A 15,271-nucleotide genomic window follows, 5' to 3' on the forward strand; every position below is an offset into this window, starting at 1 on the left:
GTCTATCCAAACTATCTCATCAGCAAAAGTTGCAGCTGCAAGCGTAAGTTTTTATATGTACAGGCTGGAGTTCTATGGGTTTCTGTTTATTGGTTTTTATCTTTGCTGAGCTGTTTGACACTCAAATTTCTATTCAGATTGATTAAAGTCTATTTTATACTTTTAAAGAGGATTGCTAACTAACAATATTGATATTATCATTTTATTCTCATAATTTATTGCTTTGATATTATTCCATTAACTCCTTGTTTTATGCGATTCATCAACTTTCCAATACTTCTCTTATGTTAAATTGTTTTTATTTGTTTCACGTGGGTTTATGTTGCTCAGTATTTCTGGCCTGTGCACCTCGTTTTATAATCACTTAATGCTTTTAGTAGTGGGTGTCTCCAAATTCTTGTGCCAAAATTCTACGATTTTTTATGTTTTAATATTTAGCAGATTATACATTAAAAAAAATATAATAGTTCTCTATTTGCAATCTGCAGTATCTCAAACAATACATATACAATTATATACATGAGCTTTGCTATGAACTACCTGGTCAAATAATTACATTAAGGTTTCTGTGAAACAGATTTGTAGCTGAACGGAAAGACTCTCTCCTAATTCAGCTTGCTAATGTGCCCATTATACAATATTTTGCATGCAATGACTAAGTATGTCACAAGAAAGATTAGATCTAGTAAATAACAATAACATGCAGGTATTTCCTCGCTATCTGTTTCTATGGTTATAAAAATGCTGTTGTCATGACAATGTCATTGTTACTAGCAGAATGCCTTGCTTTGTTGCTTTCAATAGTGTCGACTGTTGGCGGTCTGACTCTATAACTGCCTTGCGGTGGATTCGATCGTCCATTCACACTTTGAATTTGACCCCCAAAGCTTTGATAGGTGTTATGTTTTATAGAGCTACTTGGTTTTATGGTTGCAACCTTTCTAGGATGTCCTGGTAAGGGATAGTCATGTCGGCCACTAGGCATTCCATTTGATATCGATGTTCTCATCCTCGGTACATTTGAACGAAGAGGATAACTAGGCTCCTGTTCATTTAGAGATGCTACTCTGTAAATAGGGGAGCGACTGTTAGCACCCCTGTGGTTTTCATACTTAGGAGTAAACCCTCTTGTTGGACTAGGGCTACTTTGCTCTCTTAGTGTTGTCCTGGAATTTGATCTCTCCCAAGGTGGTATGGAGGGTGTGAGTACAGAACCCGTTGCTATAGAATGTCTGCTGTATGGCTGTCGAATGCCTACACTTGCTAGCATGGAGTCGGGCACTGGTTGTTTGTTAGCTGGACCTTGGTTATAGCTATTGCTCGGAGAATTATGAAATGTTGGAAAGTCTCTTTTATCTGTTGGTGAAGAATGCTTCACCGTTTGTAAATTTTGATGAGCGTTCTTTTCCATGTCGTATGTGCGCCCATCAGGAGTTCTAGGTGCAAAATCTTTAGCTGTATTCAACTCTGGTGTTTCTCTATCAGTCCTTAAAGCCATTGGGAATATTGTAGGGCTCTGACCAGGGCTGGAAGCTAAAGATAATTTTGCATTGCTCACTCCTTCTGGTGAAAAGGCTGGACTAGCTGCAACAGAGTCTCTAGCCTTCTTGAATAAGTCCCTAGTAGGAGAACTTATGGAATAAATCCTACCTGGTGTTCCTTGGTTTACCTGGGCATCAGCCTTTTGCACATTGTATTGACCTGCGCTACTATGCGGCACGGAAGGTCTTTGAAGCACGTACTTCGGTTTTGGTAATGTTGGCGGGGGTATCTTTAGCTTTGTTGGCCTTGCTGGTGACGTAGAGGCTGGTGGTATAATTGATGCTGTATTTGTAAGCGGTGGTGACAGAGCCACTGCAGGTGGTGGTGGTGGTACCGCTACTACAACTGGTGGAGTAGCAGAGGGTGGTTGGGTTACCAAAGCAGCTGGTTGTTGGGTTGTTGTGATATTGACAGGCTTGTCATATGTTTTGATTGGATACTGTGTATTGTTCTCATGATCTTTAAATGGAACCGCTCGGTAGATTCCAGAAGCAGCTGAATAATCCTGAGATATATCACGAAGTTTTGGCTCACTTTCCAACTTGAGCATGCCTGGCTGGTGTGTGGTAGGTAAATTTACCTTGGTAATTGGTGGCATCGGTCTATATATCACTGTGTTTGGAGAAGAAGCTCCTGATGTAGCCAATGAACTGCCAGGAGAAATGGAAGATCGAAGTCCACTGTCTGAGGAAGACTGACTTTGTCGAGCAGTGTAATGAGATCTTGTTGCTACCGCAGTTGTGCTAGGTAGTGGCATCGATGTTCTGGTTGGGCTAAATATTTTTGATGAAGATGTTGTTGGTAACAACTCATCTTCAATAGAAAGTCTTTTCTTCTGGTTGTGAGTTGGAGCTGATGGTGCTTGTTGCTTGTGTAGGCTTCTTGTGTGAGAGATCTTTGGTTTTATTTCTTCTGCTTTGGGAATCTCTTTTGGTGTTAGGGCTAGCTCTAATTCATCATCTAACTCCGCTATTATCTGAGCATTGGGCTTTCTCAGTCTCTGTAATATTTGCATAGTTATGTAGACACACTCATACAGGATCATTTCCCATGAGAACAGAAAGTATGCCGGCTTGACGTTTATGTTTAAATAGCATCTTAAAAATTTCTCATATTGCCTTTTATGGTTGGCCATAAACAAAAGTTTGCTCCGCCTAATTATCCCAGGCTATTCAGAGTACTCATATAATCGTCCCAAAGAAGATATACCATGGAAGGATACATTTCATGCAGAATGGATTCAATGGTGTTACAAATGGATGTAACTAATTTTATACAGTAATAACTTATTCATGCTTTGATTTCAGTAAAAACCAAATTTAGGTTTGACTCCACCCTTGACGCGTTGGTGCATACAAATGTTGCCAACTATGCATATTTACTGCCGATTTCGCAATACTTGATATAAACTTATATAGAAAGGATTGGACAAAGTGGGAGTTTAGAGCTGCTAAAATGGTAGATTCCACAGAATTTCATGTAACATGTAAACTAGTTAGATGAAAACAAAACTAAAAATTGAGTAATACTAAGTACATGTTTACATTTCCTATGCCCAGTGTGTACGTGATTGTGGCACACATGAGGCATTCAGATCCCAATCACATATTGTAAAAAAATTACAGTAGTGTTTGAGGTAGCTGCAGTAGCTTTAATCGAGTCAGCAAAGGCCTGGTGACAATGAATAAGTACATACCTGACGATGCATGATTAAACGGTCTTCATGTTTTATTGCTTGTAGACTACGATAATCATACATTTCACTTATAACAAAGGCGTTTATCATAGGCTAAAAATGCTTTTGTTTGATGTATTTGCGGGTCACTGATAGAGTAATTGCTGTACCAATGAGCTAACAGTAAGATAGCAGTAGTAGTAGATGATAACTCCAAGTTAATAAATATCCATAGGGCCAATCAGATGCTTATTTTGTTCTTTATGCTACGAAAGATACTTCAAGTACTGTCTAGAGTACTCGTAATGAATCTTAGATATTCCCGAAATGATCGACGGCTTCACGTAATAACTTTGTAGTCCTTGGCAACATGTTTGTTCGATATTGAAGCACCTATAATAATTATATTGATCATAGGATCTGCTTTTAAACAAGTTCTGCAAAACTTTCAGATAAAAGAAAACGCCGTTGCAACATCGCATTACCATTCCTGCTAATAATTGCGTTTGTCATTGACCTGCATTCCTGCTCACATGCAAGCATTCTGAACAATAACTAGTATTCTATAAAAGAGCCATACTTGATCAAAATAAGTTGTCTGGCTCATACTCGTTTTTGTAAAATTCATAAACTTCATCGCTGTCACATCTCCTTTCAAGTTTCCTACAAGTATTCACTATCCTACAGCTCTCGATTGTTATAGGCATGCCATAAAAGTGTGACACAGGTGGAAATATTTCCGTCTTTTTACCTGGACTACTCTAGGCTTCTCTTCTACGGCAAGTCTAAAGCTAGTATTTCTAGTTGTCCAAGAGTTTCGGTTGTATCTGTCTGCAAGGCTTTTATTAGGCTCATCCTTTGTTGATGGCAACTCTGTCATCATTAACGGTGCTTGGTCATCGACTTGGGGCTAAAAGTGAAACATTGTTAGATTGTGTATTCAGTAGATGCTTTGCTTGCCCCATTGAGTTGTTATTCATATCCATATAATAAACAACTCAACCTTGTGTTGAGTGATGTTAGTTTTATTGAAACCGAACCCAAGTCATTTTCAACTCATTTCGGTGCACAATTTTTAGTTTGTTTTGACAGAATTAATTTGTGCCAGAAACTTTTACTGATGTACACTCAGTATTTTTGATGTTAAAGTTTTTCTCCTAGAGATTTGATCAAACGATCTTTTGGAATCAGCAGAAATTTCTGGACAAGAATCAACGCATTCGACCAACAAAAGGTATTTTTTATTTTAAATTAGTGAGACCGGCTGAAAAAAAATGCTATCATTTGCGCAGTTAGACCAAAACGCAGACCTCCCCATTCTCCAATATAAAAAATGTATTAGAAATGTGTGAGACTGAATATTGAAAAATTACACCGGCAAAAACATGTTTAGGTCGCTGTTTACATTTTTTTTTCTCCCTCCTAAACTGAAAATAAAAAGATTTGGAAACCACAATGTCATTTCATGAATTTTGAGTAAAAAAAACTAGCTGGCTCATTGTTTTTGTAAAATGATGATCATTTAAATGATAACCATCCTAAATTTATTGTGGCCAAATTTAGAGAAGATCTGGTAATTCTGTGATCTGTGATTAATGTTTTCGTATAAGTACTAAGGCGAGCCGTTATAAAAGCTTTCCGTAGTGAAAGAGTTAAAATATCAAAAGGGTCAAAAGTACAATTCCCACCATATTCTGAGTGGTCTCTGTTGGCGTATGTCCATTTGACTTTCCATTGGCTTCTGTAGGTGGTGCAGAGTTGCTCTGCTTTAGTAGCGTCTTTGTGCTGCTTGCGCTGGAACTTTTGGGTGGAGCCTTTGTTTTTCGCCTTTAAAGTCAAGTTTACCAAGGAACAGTTATTTATGAAAAGTATGATTGAACAGATCACAGCATACTGTTTATGTTTGGGAATGCTAAAAATATGATTATTGAGTGCTTGTGGAATTAACTGTTTATATGAAGATAAGAGAGAGGATGGCTATGTTTATCCCATCAATTCTCAAAACAAATGCTATGATGAAACATTGCCTGGAGGGTCTAGGCGAGGCAAGTACAGCCATTCAAAGAAAGTAGATCACCCTAAAGCTAACTGGCAATATCTATGCTTCAGAGAGCGTAATTGCATCAAGCATGTCTGTCACGCTCTTAAGCATAAGCGGATAAACCGCTGACTTAGTTTCATAACCATATTGCTAATTCACACAATTGGCACAATTTTTCCCTCGAGTCCAGGGCAATATCGCTAGTTTTACTCCCTTGGTCACACGAATGCTATAAATACAGATCCATGTAGAAAGAATTGTGTTTATTATAGGCATCAAACTTTTAAACAAATAACATAACAAAGTTGACAACATGTTTAAGCAAGGCTCTTTTTGCTAAAAAGGAAGCTCCATCAGCTTGCGGAGCTTCTTAAAATATGTATTGGTTATTAAGTCGGGAGCTTTGTGGCAGAAACAGACAAGATACTATTCTGACACCACCATGTGGTTACCAACTATCAATCAGTTACCAACTATCAATTGCAGCTTTACCAATCCTTATCGGAACTGCATTCCAATACACAAGCTGAATGATTGTCATGAAATGGCATCAGTTATATCAGTCTCATTATCCATATGGTCATCAATCAAATTTCCCTCATCTGATTCAGTTTTGAAGCAAGTTCTAAGTCACCAAACATCGCGTGCATTTCCTTTGGCTCGGAGAGCTAGTAGTAGAATCGCAGATGTTTATCGATGGAAATGACATTCGATCATAAGCGTTGGGAAGGTAATTTATGCTTGCTGCTGTATAATGAGTGGCTGTTCGTGTAGTGGTAATCGTTTGCGTGGCGCCTCCTCTTTGCATGCTTTGTTCAGCTGCTACTAGTGCTAGAGCTAATTTCATTGTGAGACACCGGATATCTATGCATTCCTTACTGTTTATAAGGCAATGACTTTTGCCATCGGAAGACACTTGCACAGCTTATAAATGCTAGTCCAAAGTTAGCAGAAAAGATGTAGCTGCGTGTATGTTAGTCTGTTAAACATTTTAAAACATAAGTGGTCACATTTGATCGATAATAAAAACGATGTTTTAGAGTTGTCCTTCGTTTATTCTATCAAATTAGGTCAAAGACAAACACCTTTATTTGAATGTTGTCCTGTCGACATGATGATGGTGTCAAAGAGCGACTACTCTCTTTCAAGTGATAGTCATTGGTATGAATTTATCATTAATTTAATGTTTTATTTATTTTAATTAATTTACCATAAATATTTGTTGAAACTTGCAAGCTAAGCCAGTTATAAGCGATCCATAGAAGTTTCATGTTGTACGAATGAAAGCCATCAAAAAGTTTCTACTGACAAAAACATTCTAATGATAGTCATTTTCTTTTTTTTTTAATTCTTTTAAATCTAACACATTTGTGTTCATATTCAAATGGTGTAAACTAAAATACAAAAAAATACATAATATCAACAGTATCAAGAAAAATATATATATTTACTTTTGACTACATTATCGAGCTAATCTGTCACCCGTTGACTGGAGACAGCGGGTCATGGAATGTTCAAACCTTGTTAAAACAATTCAACTGGATTTATATAAAAGGCTATAACAGTCCATCATATTGATTTCCAGTCTTGCAGCTATTTGAGGATTGTCGACGCTTGTAAGTGCCAGAATACGAAAAAAGAAAGAGAAAATATTGTTTTGTTCTGCTGACCTGTTAGGAGTATTCAGTGTTGTTCTGTTGAAGAAACTGCAAGTGGCTACTCAGTGCTTATCTCCAAAAATATGTGAACAAATATTTTTTTAATTTGTCATCTTTTTCCTCATTCAGAACAAAAACTGTTCTCTTCCCTTGCAAATAGGATTGTGTAGGACAAAAAAAAGACTGTCTCACCTCCTGAGGCATCCAGTTTTCCTGAGAAGCAGCAGAAAAGTCAAGGCTAGCAGCATAATCAGCACTAATCCCAGAAAAGTTGCAGCTATCGCTAAAACAAACAGCACATGTTATCACCCAGGCCCTTGTTCCATCACTCACTCACTTTCATGCACACAGTATTAGGTTGCAGTTTTCTAGTTCTAGATATCCAATGTGCACATCGTTTATTTAACGCTCAGTTCTCACAAGCAACGTACCATTTGATGCATGGTGGTATAAGCTCATCCTACAGATGCGGAGGTTTAGTGGACTATAATGTCCATTTGTAAATCACCGACTTTTTCTTACATTTTTCGTTTAACTTCAAACAACCTACTGGAGCTACTGCGAAAGATTTTTGAAAACTAGCAGATCTGCTGGCACTTTGATCTTAGATGGACAGATACTGAATTTTCCTAGCTACGTTTGACAACGGTCCAAAGAAAATGGCCGCCTATAAAAAGTAATTGCTGCTGTATAGTTCAAAGAGACGCAACAGAGTAAGCAAGTTTATCTCTGTGAATTGGAATGGAGCAGATTATGTTGCAAGCATACTACTCTTTCTAGTCCCTAATCACGTCTGTACGCTAATAACACTGAGTAGAGCTTCTCCACTTCAATGTTTGTTTATCCTTGCTTCTTATCCGTCTCGGATTGCAGTAGGATGGTAACGGCTTCCACTCATTATTCATTTATGCATATTCAATGCCCTGTTTATTATGCTGCGGATGAGCCCCCATCTATTTTTATTAATGTTTCATTCTAGCATTGTGTCGAGTTTTAAGTTATTGCTTGCCAGCTGGTGAGAAGTTTCTTTTACTGGCAGGTAGTCATTGCTTTGTTGTATTCCTTCTGTAAAAGTTCATGGAGAGTTTTTTCTTATAGCCTTGGGTGCTAACATCTTAAAATCGAGTAAAAACCCAACACATCTATCACCAAACATGTTTAAGATGATTACACGGTTCTCCGTTTATTTGCATCGCAACTTTGACAATTCCAGATTTTCACCTCGATAACATACTTATCCCCAGAAGAGGAAGGCCACTTAGCAGAGAGTCTTGCTTCGTGAGAGCTGTTTTGTCTACATCAGCTGACATGGTGCTGACTTCCCAGCTGGTGCTGTTCTAGTATCACTCTTGGTGTAGAAATAGTACCTGGGAAACATAAAAAACACGTAAATGGGACAAATGAAAGCTATTAGAACACAAGAACAGGCAACTATTGCTGAATGCCTCTGACATTCACTCAGAATGATTTATTCCCTTGGCCACACAAAATCATGTTACAGGACTGAACATAAGCCTAAACATTCCAATGTCAAGAAGATTAATTAATCGGTTTGCCCACTGCAATTACCATTAGAATGGTTCAAGCTATACACGCAAGCACGTTTTCTATACACAACATGTAGACAATGTATACATCGATAAACAATTATTGAGTACAGAACAGCGAGTAAATGTCATCATGTTTGGTGAGCCTTTTGAATTGCAAGCTTCTTAGCTATTCTTATACCTGTTCCATCACTTGCAGACATACATACACCTGGTTGAAGCCGTGATGCGCTTAGCTATTATGGCAGAGTTGCATAATGTTTACCCACATTACATAACAAAAGTAGAAAATATTTGCATCTCATACTTAGTCACTGCAATTCACTTGTATTGTTGCAAAAACTCCTATTAGCATCCTTGGCCTAATATCAACTAAACATGGATCACCTATAGAGACGTCTATCACTTATATGGATGTATTACTTATAGGTCAGTAAATGGTTAACATGATGTCAGGTTGACTGGTCAACTTAGATTCCTATCAGGCAGCGTAATCCGCGAGTGTAGAACTCACTAATCCGATTTAGAATCTAGGGGGTAAAAGGTAGCTATGGCTTGACTATAGGCAACATTTTCAAAATACCAGCAATAAGCCGCTAATCTGATGTATCTCTATAATGAAGAACAGTAAAGACAGGTAAAGACCGAATTGAATGAACATTTGTTGAATGAAATTAGCTTGTCTAGATTATTTTGGCTGTTCGGCTCTGCATTAGACTTCAGGCTCCATGCACCTCAGGGTTTTGTCTACTTTTTCATTAGACTTCAGGCTCCATGCGCCTCAGGGTTTTGTCTACTTTTTCATTAGACTTCAGGCTCCATGCACCTCAGGGTTTTGTCTACTTTTTCATTAGACTTCAGGCTCCATGCACCTCAGGGTTTTGTCTACTTTTTCATTAGACTTCAGGCTCCATGCACCTCAGGGTTTTGTCTACTTTTTCATTAGACTTCAGGCTCCATGCACCTCAGGGTTTTGTCTACTTTTTCATTAGACTTCAGGCTCCATGCACCTCAGGGTTTTGTCTACTTTTTCATTAGACTTCAGGCTCCATGCACCTCAGGGTTTTGTCTACTTTTTCATTAGACTTCAGGCTCCATGCACCTCAGGGTTTTGTCTACTTTTTCATTAGACTTCAGGCTCCATGCACCTCAGGGTTTTGTCTACTTTTTCATTAGACTTCAGGCTCCATGCACCTCAGGGTTTTGTCTACTTTTTCATTAGACTTCAGGCTCCATGCACCTCAGGGTTTTGTCTACTTTTTCATTAGACTTCAGGCTCCATGCACCTCAGGGTTTTGTCTACTTTTTCATTAGACTTCAGGCTCCATGCACCTCAGGGTTTTGTCTACTTTTTCGCACGAGTATTTTACCTTTACAATAATTGAGAACTTGTCCGATTTTCTACACAAGTATTTTACTTATACAGTAATTGAGTATTTCATTAGTCGGCAAACTACTACTAATCGATCAGGTTTGCTGACTGACTTTTATACTACATTCAATTAAATATCTGTTGCTTTCCTTGTCCCTGCATAGGTTGTGTCAATCCTGTTCATCTCAGCTTCTTCACACAGTTAGCCCAACAGTGGTATTGTAAATTTTTAGCAGCATTGATACAAGGATAGATTTGTTCATCCATCGAGGTTATTGATATCATCAGTAGTCTCAGTCTGCTATAAAAATGGCTACATTTTGGCGATTCAGTCCCAAATGAATGACTCGGTCTCAAATGAACGACTCGATCCCAAATGAACGACTCAGTCCCAAATTAACGACTCAGTCCCAAATTAATGATTTAGTCCCAAATTAACGATTCAATTCCAAATGACCATACAGTAGACTGAGTAGAGTAAGAAATGTCATACAAGTAACGATGAGTTAATCGCATATCTCAATCTATATATATAGAGTCAATCTATATTTATGACACATTGTGAGCTGTGCTCATGACTACTTGTTTACATACCGCTCCGTGAAAACATGTAAATACCATAAAAGTTCAATGTAACATCAGGAGACTCATGTTCAAGTTGTCTTGCAAGTGTTTTGTCTTTGAGTAATACTTCCCAAAATTAGCTCAACTTAGATTATGAATCACATCATTACAAGTACTGTTTAGTCAGCTGGCAGCTATTTGGAAACTTACAAGCCGCCAAGTAGTTTCGTAAATTCTCGTATCGCAGTTACAACAGGACTGTGCTAATGTGACAGACCATCAAAAGATAAGTGATATTGCTCGTAGACCACAACCATGAACATCATCAATTCAATTGTGTGAAAGCTAATAGCCTATTGAGGCCTGAACAGTAATCAGGCACAACCTGAAGGTCAACATTGAAGAATAGCGGATCGTGCAGCAATATGCAGATGCTCAAAAACAGATAACCTCGGCTAAAACTCTGGCAAGCTAAAACTCTGGCAAGCGCTGCTCCCAAAAATATGGCTGGTTGACAAGACTGAATGATTTCAGTGTAGAGTGATGATTCACAGAAAGGAAATGAAAGCGGCCATGATCAAAGTTGCTAGCAACATAATATATATGTTTTCAAACATTAAAGCAGTCTACATTACTCACAGGATGAGCATATGTAAATCACTCAAAATATTTGCTAATACAACACATACCAATTGCTGGGAAGCTGGAGCAACACTATCAGGCTTTATCTCTGATGTGGAGAGTGATACAACCCCTTCTTCTAATCGCTGACCATTTTTATCTACCGCGTTGTAGCCATCTTCATATAGCTTATCTGGTTACCCACTTTCTCTCGCTGCTATGCTATTCTGTCCTCGATGAAAACGTTTTGACCAGCCTTGCTGATGCGCCTTATTCTCGCTTCTGCCCGCGTGTATGTCTATTCTCGATCTAAGATTGCTAATTAGGTTAGTCTATCAATATTTGAGTCTCTGATAATGTATCCAACCCAATAGCCATTAAACTTTGATCATACGCCAAATGCTATTCTATCTCATTTAGTATGGCATTCTAGCTCTAAGTGATTAGTCGAGTGTGAGCGCGTTCAACCAGTTGCGAGTTGTGAAATATAACTAGCTTCTATTCTCGCAAAGTAGTTGCTCAGTTTTATTGCTTTCAGATTAGAACGAGGTAATCACGTTATTGGCAGCATTGCTACCAGCTAGCACTTACCTGCGTGGAGCGCAGCGTTGGTGTTTCTATGAAGGCCGTAGATTTATGAATGTTTGCGCAGCATGTGGTTTCTATACCATTCCTCCCTGTAAGCTCTCGCATTCACTGGCGCGTGCATTCATGCGTTACAGTAAGGACAAATCCATACACAGAACATATAATCATCCTTTTATTCAGGGTATTTTATGAGCACCACTGACACTCACATGGATGACCTTCTGGTGACATAATATCATGAACAGCCATCAAGGTTCACATATGAACTCATTATGTCCAGTGATAACTATTGAAGTACCGTCACTTAGTGTCGCTGACTGACAAGTGGTGAAGGTTGCTATTACCGCCGTTGCATGGTAGAAAAGGCCAGCTATGTGAAAAGACAATGCTATTGGAGTAAGCTACCATCTGGTTGACTCTTAGCACGCCTACTACTAGTTGATCAGTCCATGTAAGAAAAGCGGTGCGCACCGCAACTTTGTCTTTTGGTAGCAACCGCATGTCATTATCACATATAGTCACGGTCATGGGTGCTATCTGTGGTGCAAAAGACGGCGGCAAGAAGAGAGAGAAGGATGTATTACAAAAAGTCACACCGTCTCATTCATTTTTGCAAATGCTCTCAACAAAAAATAAACCTCATGTGAAATAAAAAGCAAAACTTTCTTCTTTCATAACAATCACCTCTTTCAATAGTAGACTTTCTTTTCATTGCCACTTTTCACAACGCATGTAGGTGATCACGAACAAAAACGAATTTTCTGTTGCCGAAAAAAATAGTGAAAACAGTGAAATCTTCTGCACATCGACCTGCAAGGCCTATCGCTTCTACCCAGACAATCATAAAGCTCCCTTAAAATTTATTAGTGGCTCAAGACTTTGCTGTTTGGTGCGACTTTACTGTTTGCTACAAACATGCTTTCGTAGCAAACATGCTTTGTAGCAAACATGCTTTGTAGCTACAATATTGGGTCAATCTAACTTTTCAGCCCAAAATTTCATATCAAAATAAATAAAAGATCCAATTTCTTTTTTTCTGATGGAACATAAGTCTTCATTTCTGATTCTCAACCTTATAACTATCTACCAACATAAGTAACCTTATTATAAATAATTTACTTAGCTTCAAACACACTGCCGAGTTCATTATATTGCTTAGTAAGAAAAGCAGTCGGCAAAACTACCTAGAGTTATCTTCTCTAGCACGACATGATTCAACTCTATTTAAGTGAAATATTTATTTGATAAAAATATATTTAGATAGTTTCCTTAATATAATAGATTGCATGTATAGCCCGACTTTTGGTGAGATTGTGAGTCCAATTTGAAATTATGATATGCGCATGGCTAAAAATACAAGGCAGCGCCTGAAGGGTTCAGCAGAGCGAGGAAAAAGTAAGTAATGATGCTAACCAAAATAATAATACTAATGGCAACGGCTGGTCATTTCTGACTGGCTTAACCATTGCCACTTTTTTAAGGATTTCACAAAAATACCCAAACACGGTATCCCGGATTTCAAAGAATTAACAAAATCTTTCATAAGATGTCACATAAAAATGATAGGAGTTGTCTATACAATTAGTAGTAATAAGATTATTCGCATCGTAAACACTTTATGCTGAGTCAGTATATTTAGACTGATTATTGTACGCAAACAAAAGATCGGACAGCGCTACTATTTTCACAGTTGGTGACACGTAATGGTGGACTCTATTATATCGATTAAAGTTGTTAACATATAGTGCTGATTCTGACCATGAAACTTGTGTCCGAATGTTACTCGAAGATAAGACTTACAAAATACGCTCGTAGATGTTATCAGAAAGTATTGTATTTTTATATAGCAGTGTCTGCATATGCCTAGCAACTTTTCAAGTCTAAATTGTCTCTTAAACTTGTCTAGCTGTCAGTAGCTCTCTGTTCTGGCTTAGTCATTTTTCTAGCCTTACCATCCAGGCGTATAGGTACTCATTTACAAACTAATTGAATGATAAGCCCTCCACCAATAGTACATGATTAATTCGTAATAACAACTAGGAAATGAATGTCGAGTTTCAGTTCTAAAGCCATTCTAAATAAGCCTTGATAGATCTTCACCACAAAGATTAATGCAAATGCAGACTACACTTGTGAAAATGTACGTTCTATAAGGTCTTCAAGAAAATATTAACGTTCACAAGTTTTTTTCAGCAATACAGCATTATTATTAGCATTATTATTATTAAATTTTATACATAGCAGGCCTACGCATTGCCATAAATTATATCACCAACAGATAAGTTCTTTACAGCCTTATAGTATAATACAATAAATTATTTTTAGTATTCTCAACAACATGGGTACTAGTTTCATTAAAATTTTGCATATTCATTCAAAGCAAGAAAAAATGTTCCTCCTATTTCTGAAAAGATGATAATATTATATTATAATAACACAACTGACAATATTATTATGGCCTATTATCGTAGATTGCTAGCTATGCTGAGCCTTATTGGGCATTGAATGCAGTTTACAGTCAGATATTGGAACTAGTAAATTTTTCATAACCAGACAAAACAGGTTTGTTATGCCAATTGCTTGCACTCGGAGTAAATATTTTGATTAAAACAAGGTAACTTGCTTTGATTGTCTATAAAAAAAACTCTTGTGGCCTATAACGGTAGAGCTATAGTGGTAAGTAAGTGAAGTTTGTGGTAATCCGTAACCATTTAGTTTGAGATCCATAAAAGAAACCAGCGATGTCCAGTTGTTTTGAGTGAACCACAGTTTGTATCACGATAAAATACAGTGGGTTTCTTCAAACAAGATGCAGTGTATATGAAATATTTTATTAAACGGATAAGACAAAACGAGATTCAACATTAAATAAATGTAAAAATAGATAAAACAAAATATTTCTATTAAAGGTTTATTTGACTCCTCCAAGCACTCTATGACTAATATTCAGTGAATTCAGAAAAGATATATTAATATATTTACCATATATACTTACATATTAGCCTACCTCTCATATACGTATAAGACAACCCTTAAAAATACCCATAAATTAAGGATTTTGCACAAATTAGCTCACAAAGCAACCTCCAAATGCCCTTTTGCATTATTTGGGCTATTAAAAGTTAATTTATTTGTAATATGAACTGGTAATTGGTTCACTCTCACTGCATTAAATTGTGCTCAACTTTACTGCAACTAGCTCGTGACTAGTAAGAAAATGGTCGAACTATAATAATGACAATATAGCAAACTATAGGCGCTCAATTAAGTGTATTATTTTGTGGCATTATATTTAATGTACAGTTAAAATTAACCCTAGAAGTAATTGTTGGTATGTGAAGACTAACATTATTGAGAGCAGTCCAAACTTTTTTGACTGACTGTAATATGGGTATTATCGAGTAATCTGAGGTTTTGCGTCAAGTCATTTCATTTGTATGAGATTAGAGTGAGCACTTACCCTATAATGTCATTGTTTTATTAGTTATAAAGTTTGCTAGTATGCAGGTATATATGGAAAATATAATCCGTCATATTCTAAATCATCTAGATTTCTAGACAATCTATCCAATTTTATGTTTCATCTCACTGATCGAAAGCCCAATGTGGGTTAGTGATTATCTCCTTACACCCTTGGCTTATAGCAACTGGTGGTGTACAAAT

General features: G+C 37.3%; 1 protein-coding gene across 1 annotated transcript; it reads right to left on the reverse strand.

Annotated features, from left to right (window-relative positions):
* Nucleotides 1-3: 3 nt before the first annotated feature.
* On the reverse strand, nt 4-11,695 carry LOC137403524 (proteoglycan 4-like). Its single transcript, XM_068089463.1, has 6 exons — nt 11,612-11,695; nt 8,151-8,283; nt 7,109-7,199; nt 4,906-5,044; nt 3,969-4,127; nt 4-2,542 (listed from the first exon to the last, which is right to left on the reverse strand). The coding sequence occupies exons 2-6, from the start codon at nt 8,224-8,226 to the stop codon at nt 734-736; spliced, it is 2,274 nt and encodes a 757-aa protein (XP_067945564.1). The 5' UTR covers nt 8,227-8,283; nt 11,612-11,695; the 3' UTR covers nt 4-733.
* Nucleotides 11,696-15,271: the final 3,576 nt, after the last annotated feature.

The sequence above is a fragment of the Watersipora subatra genome, chromosome 9 (assembly GCF_963576615.1).
Source record: "Watersipora subatra chromosome 9, tzWatSuba1.1, whole genome shotgun sequence".
Classification (NCBI taxonomy): Eukaryota; Metazoa; Bryozoa; class Gymnolaemata; order Cheilostomatida; family Watersiporidae; genus Watersipora; species Watersipora subatra.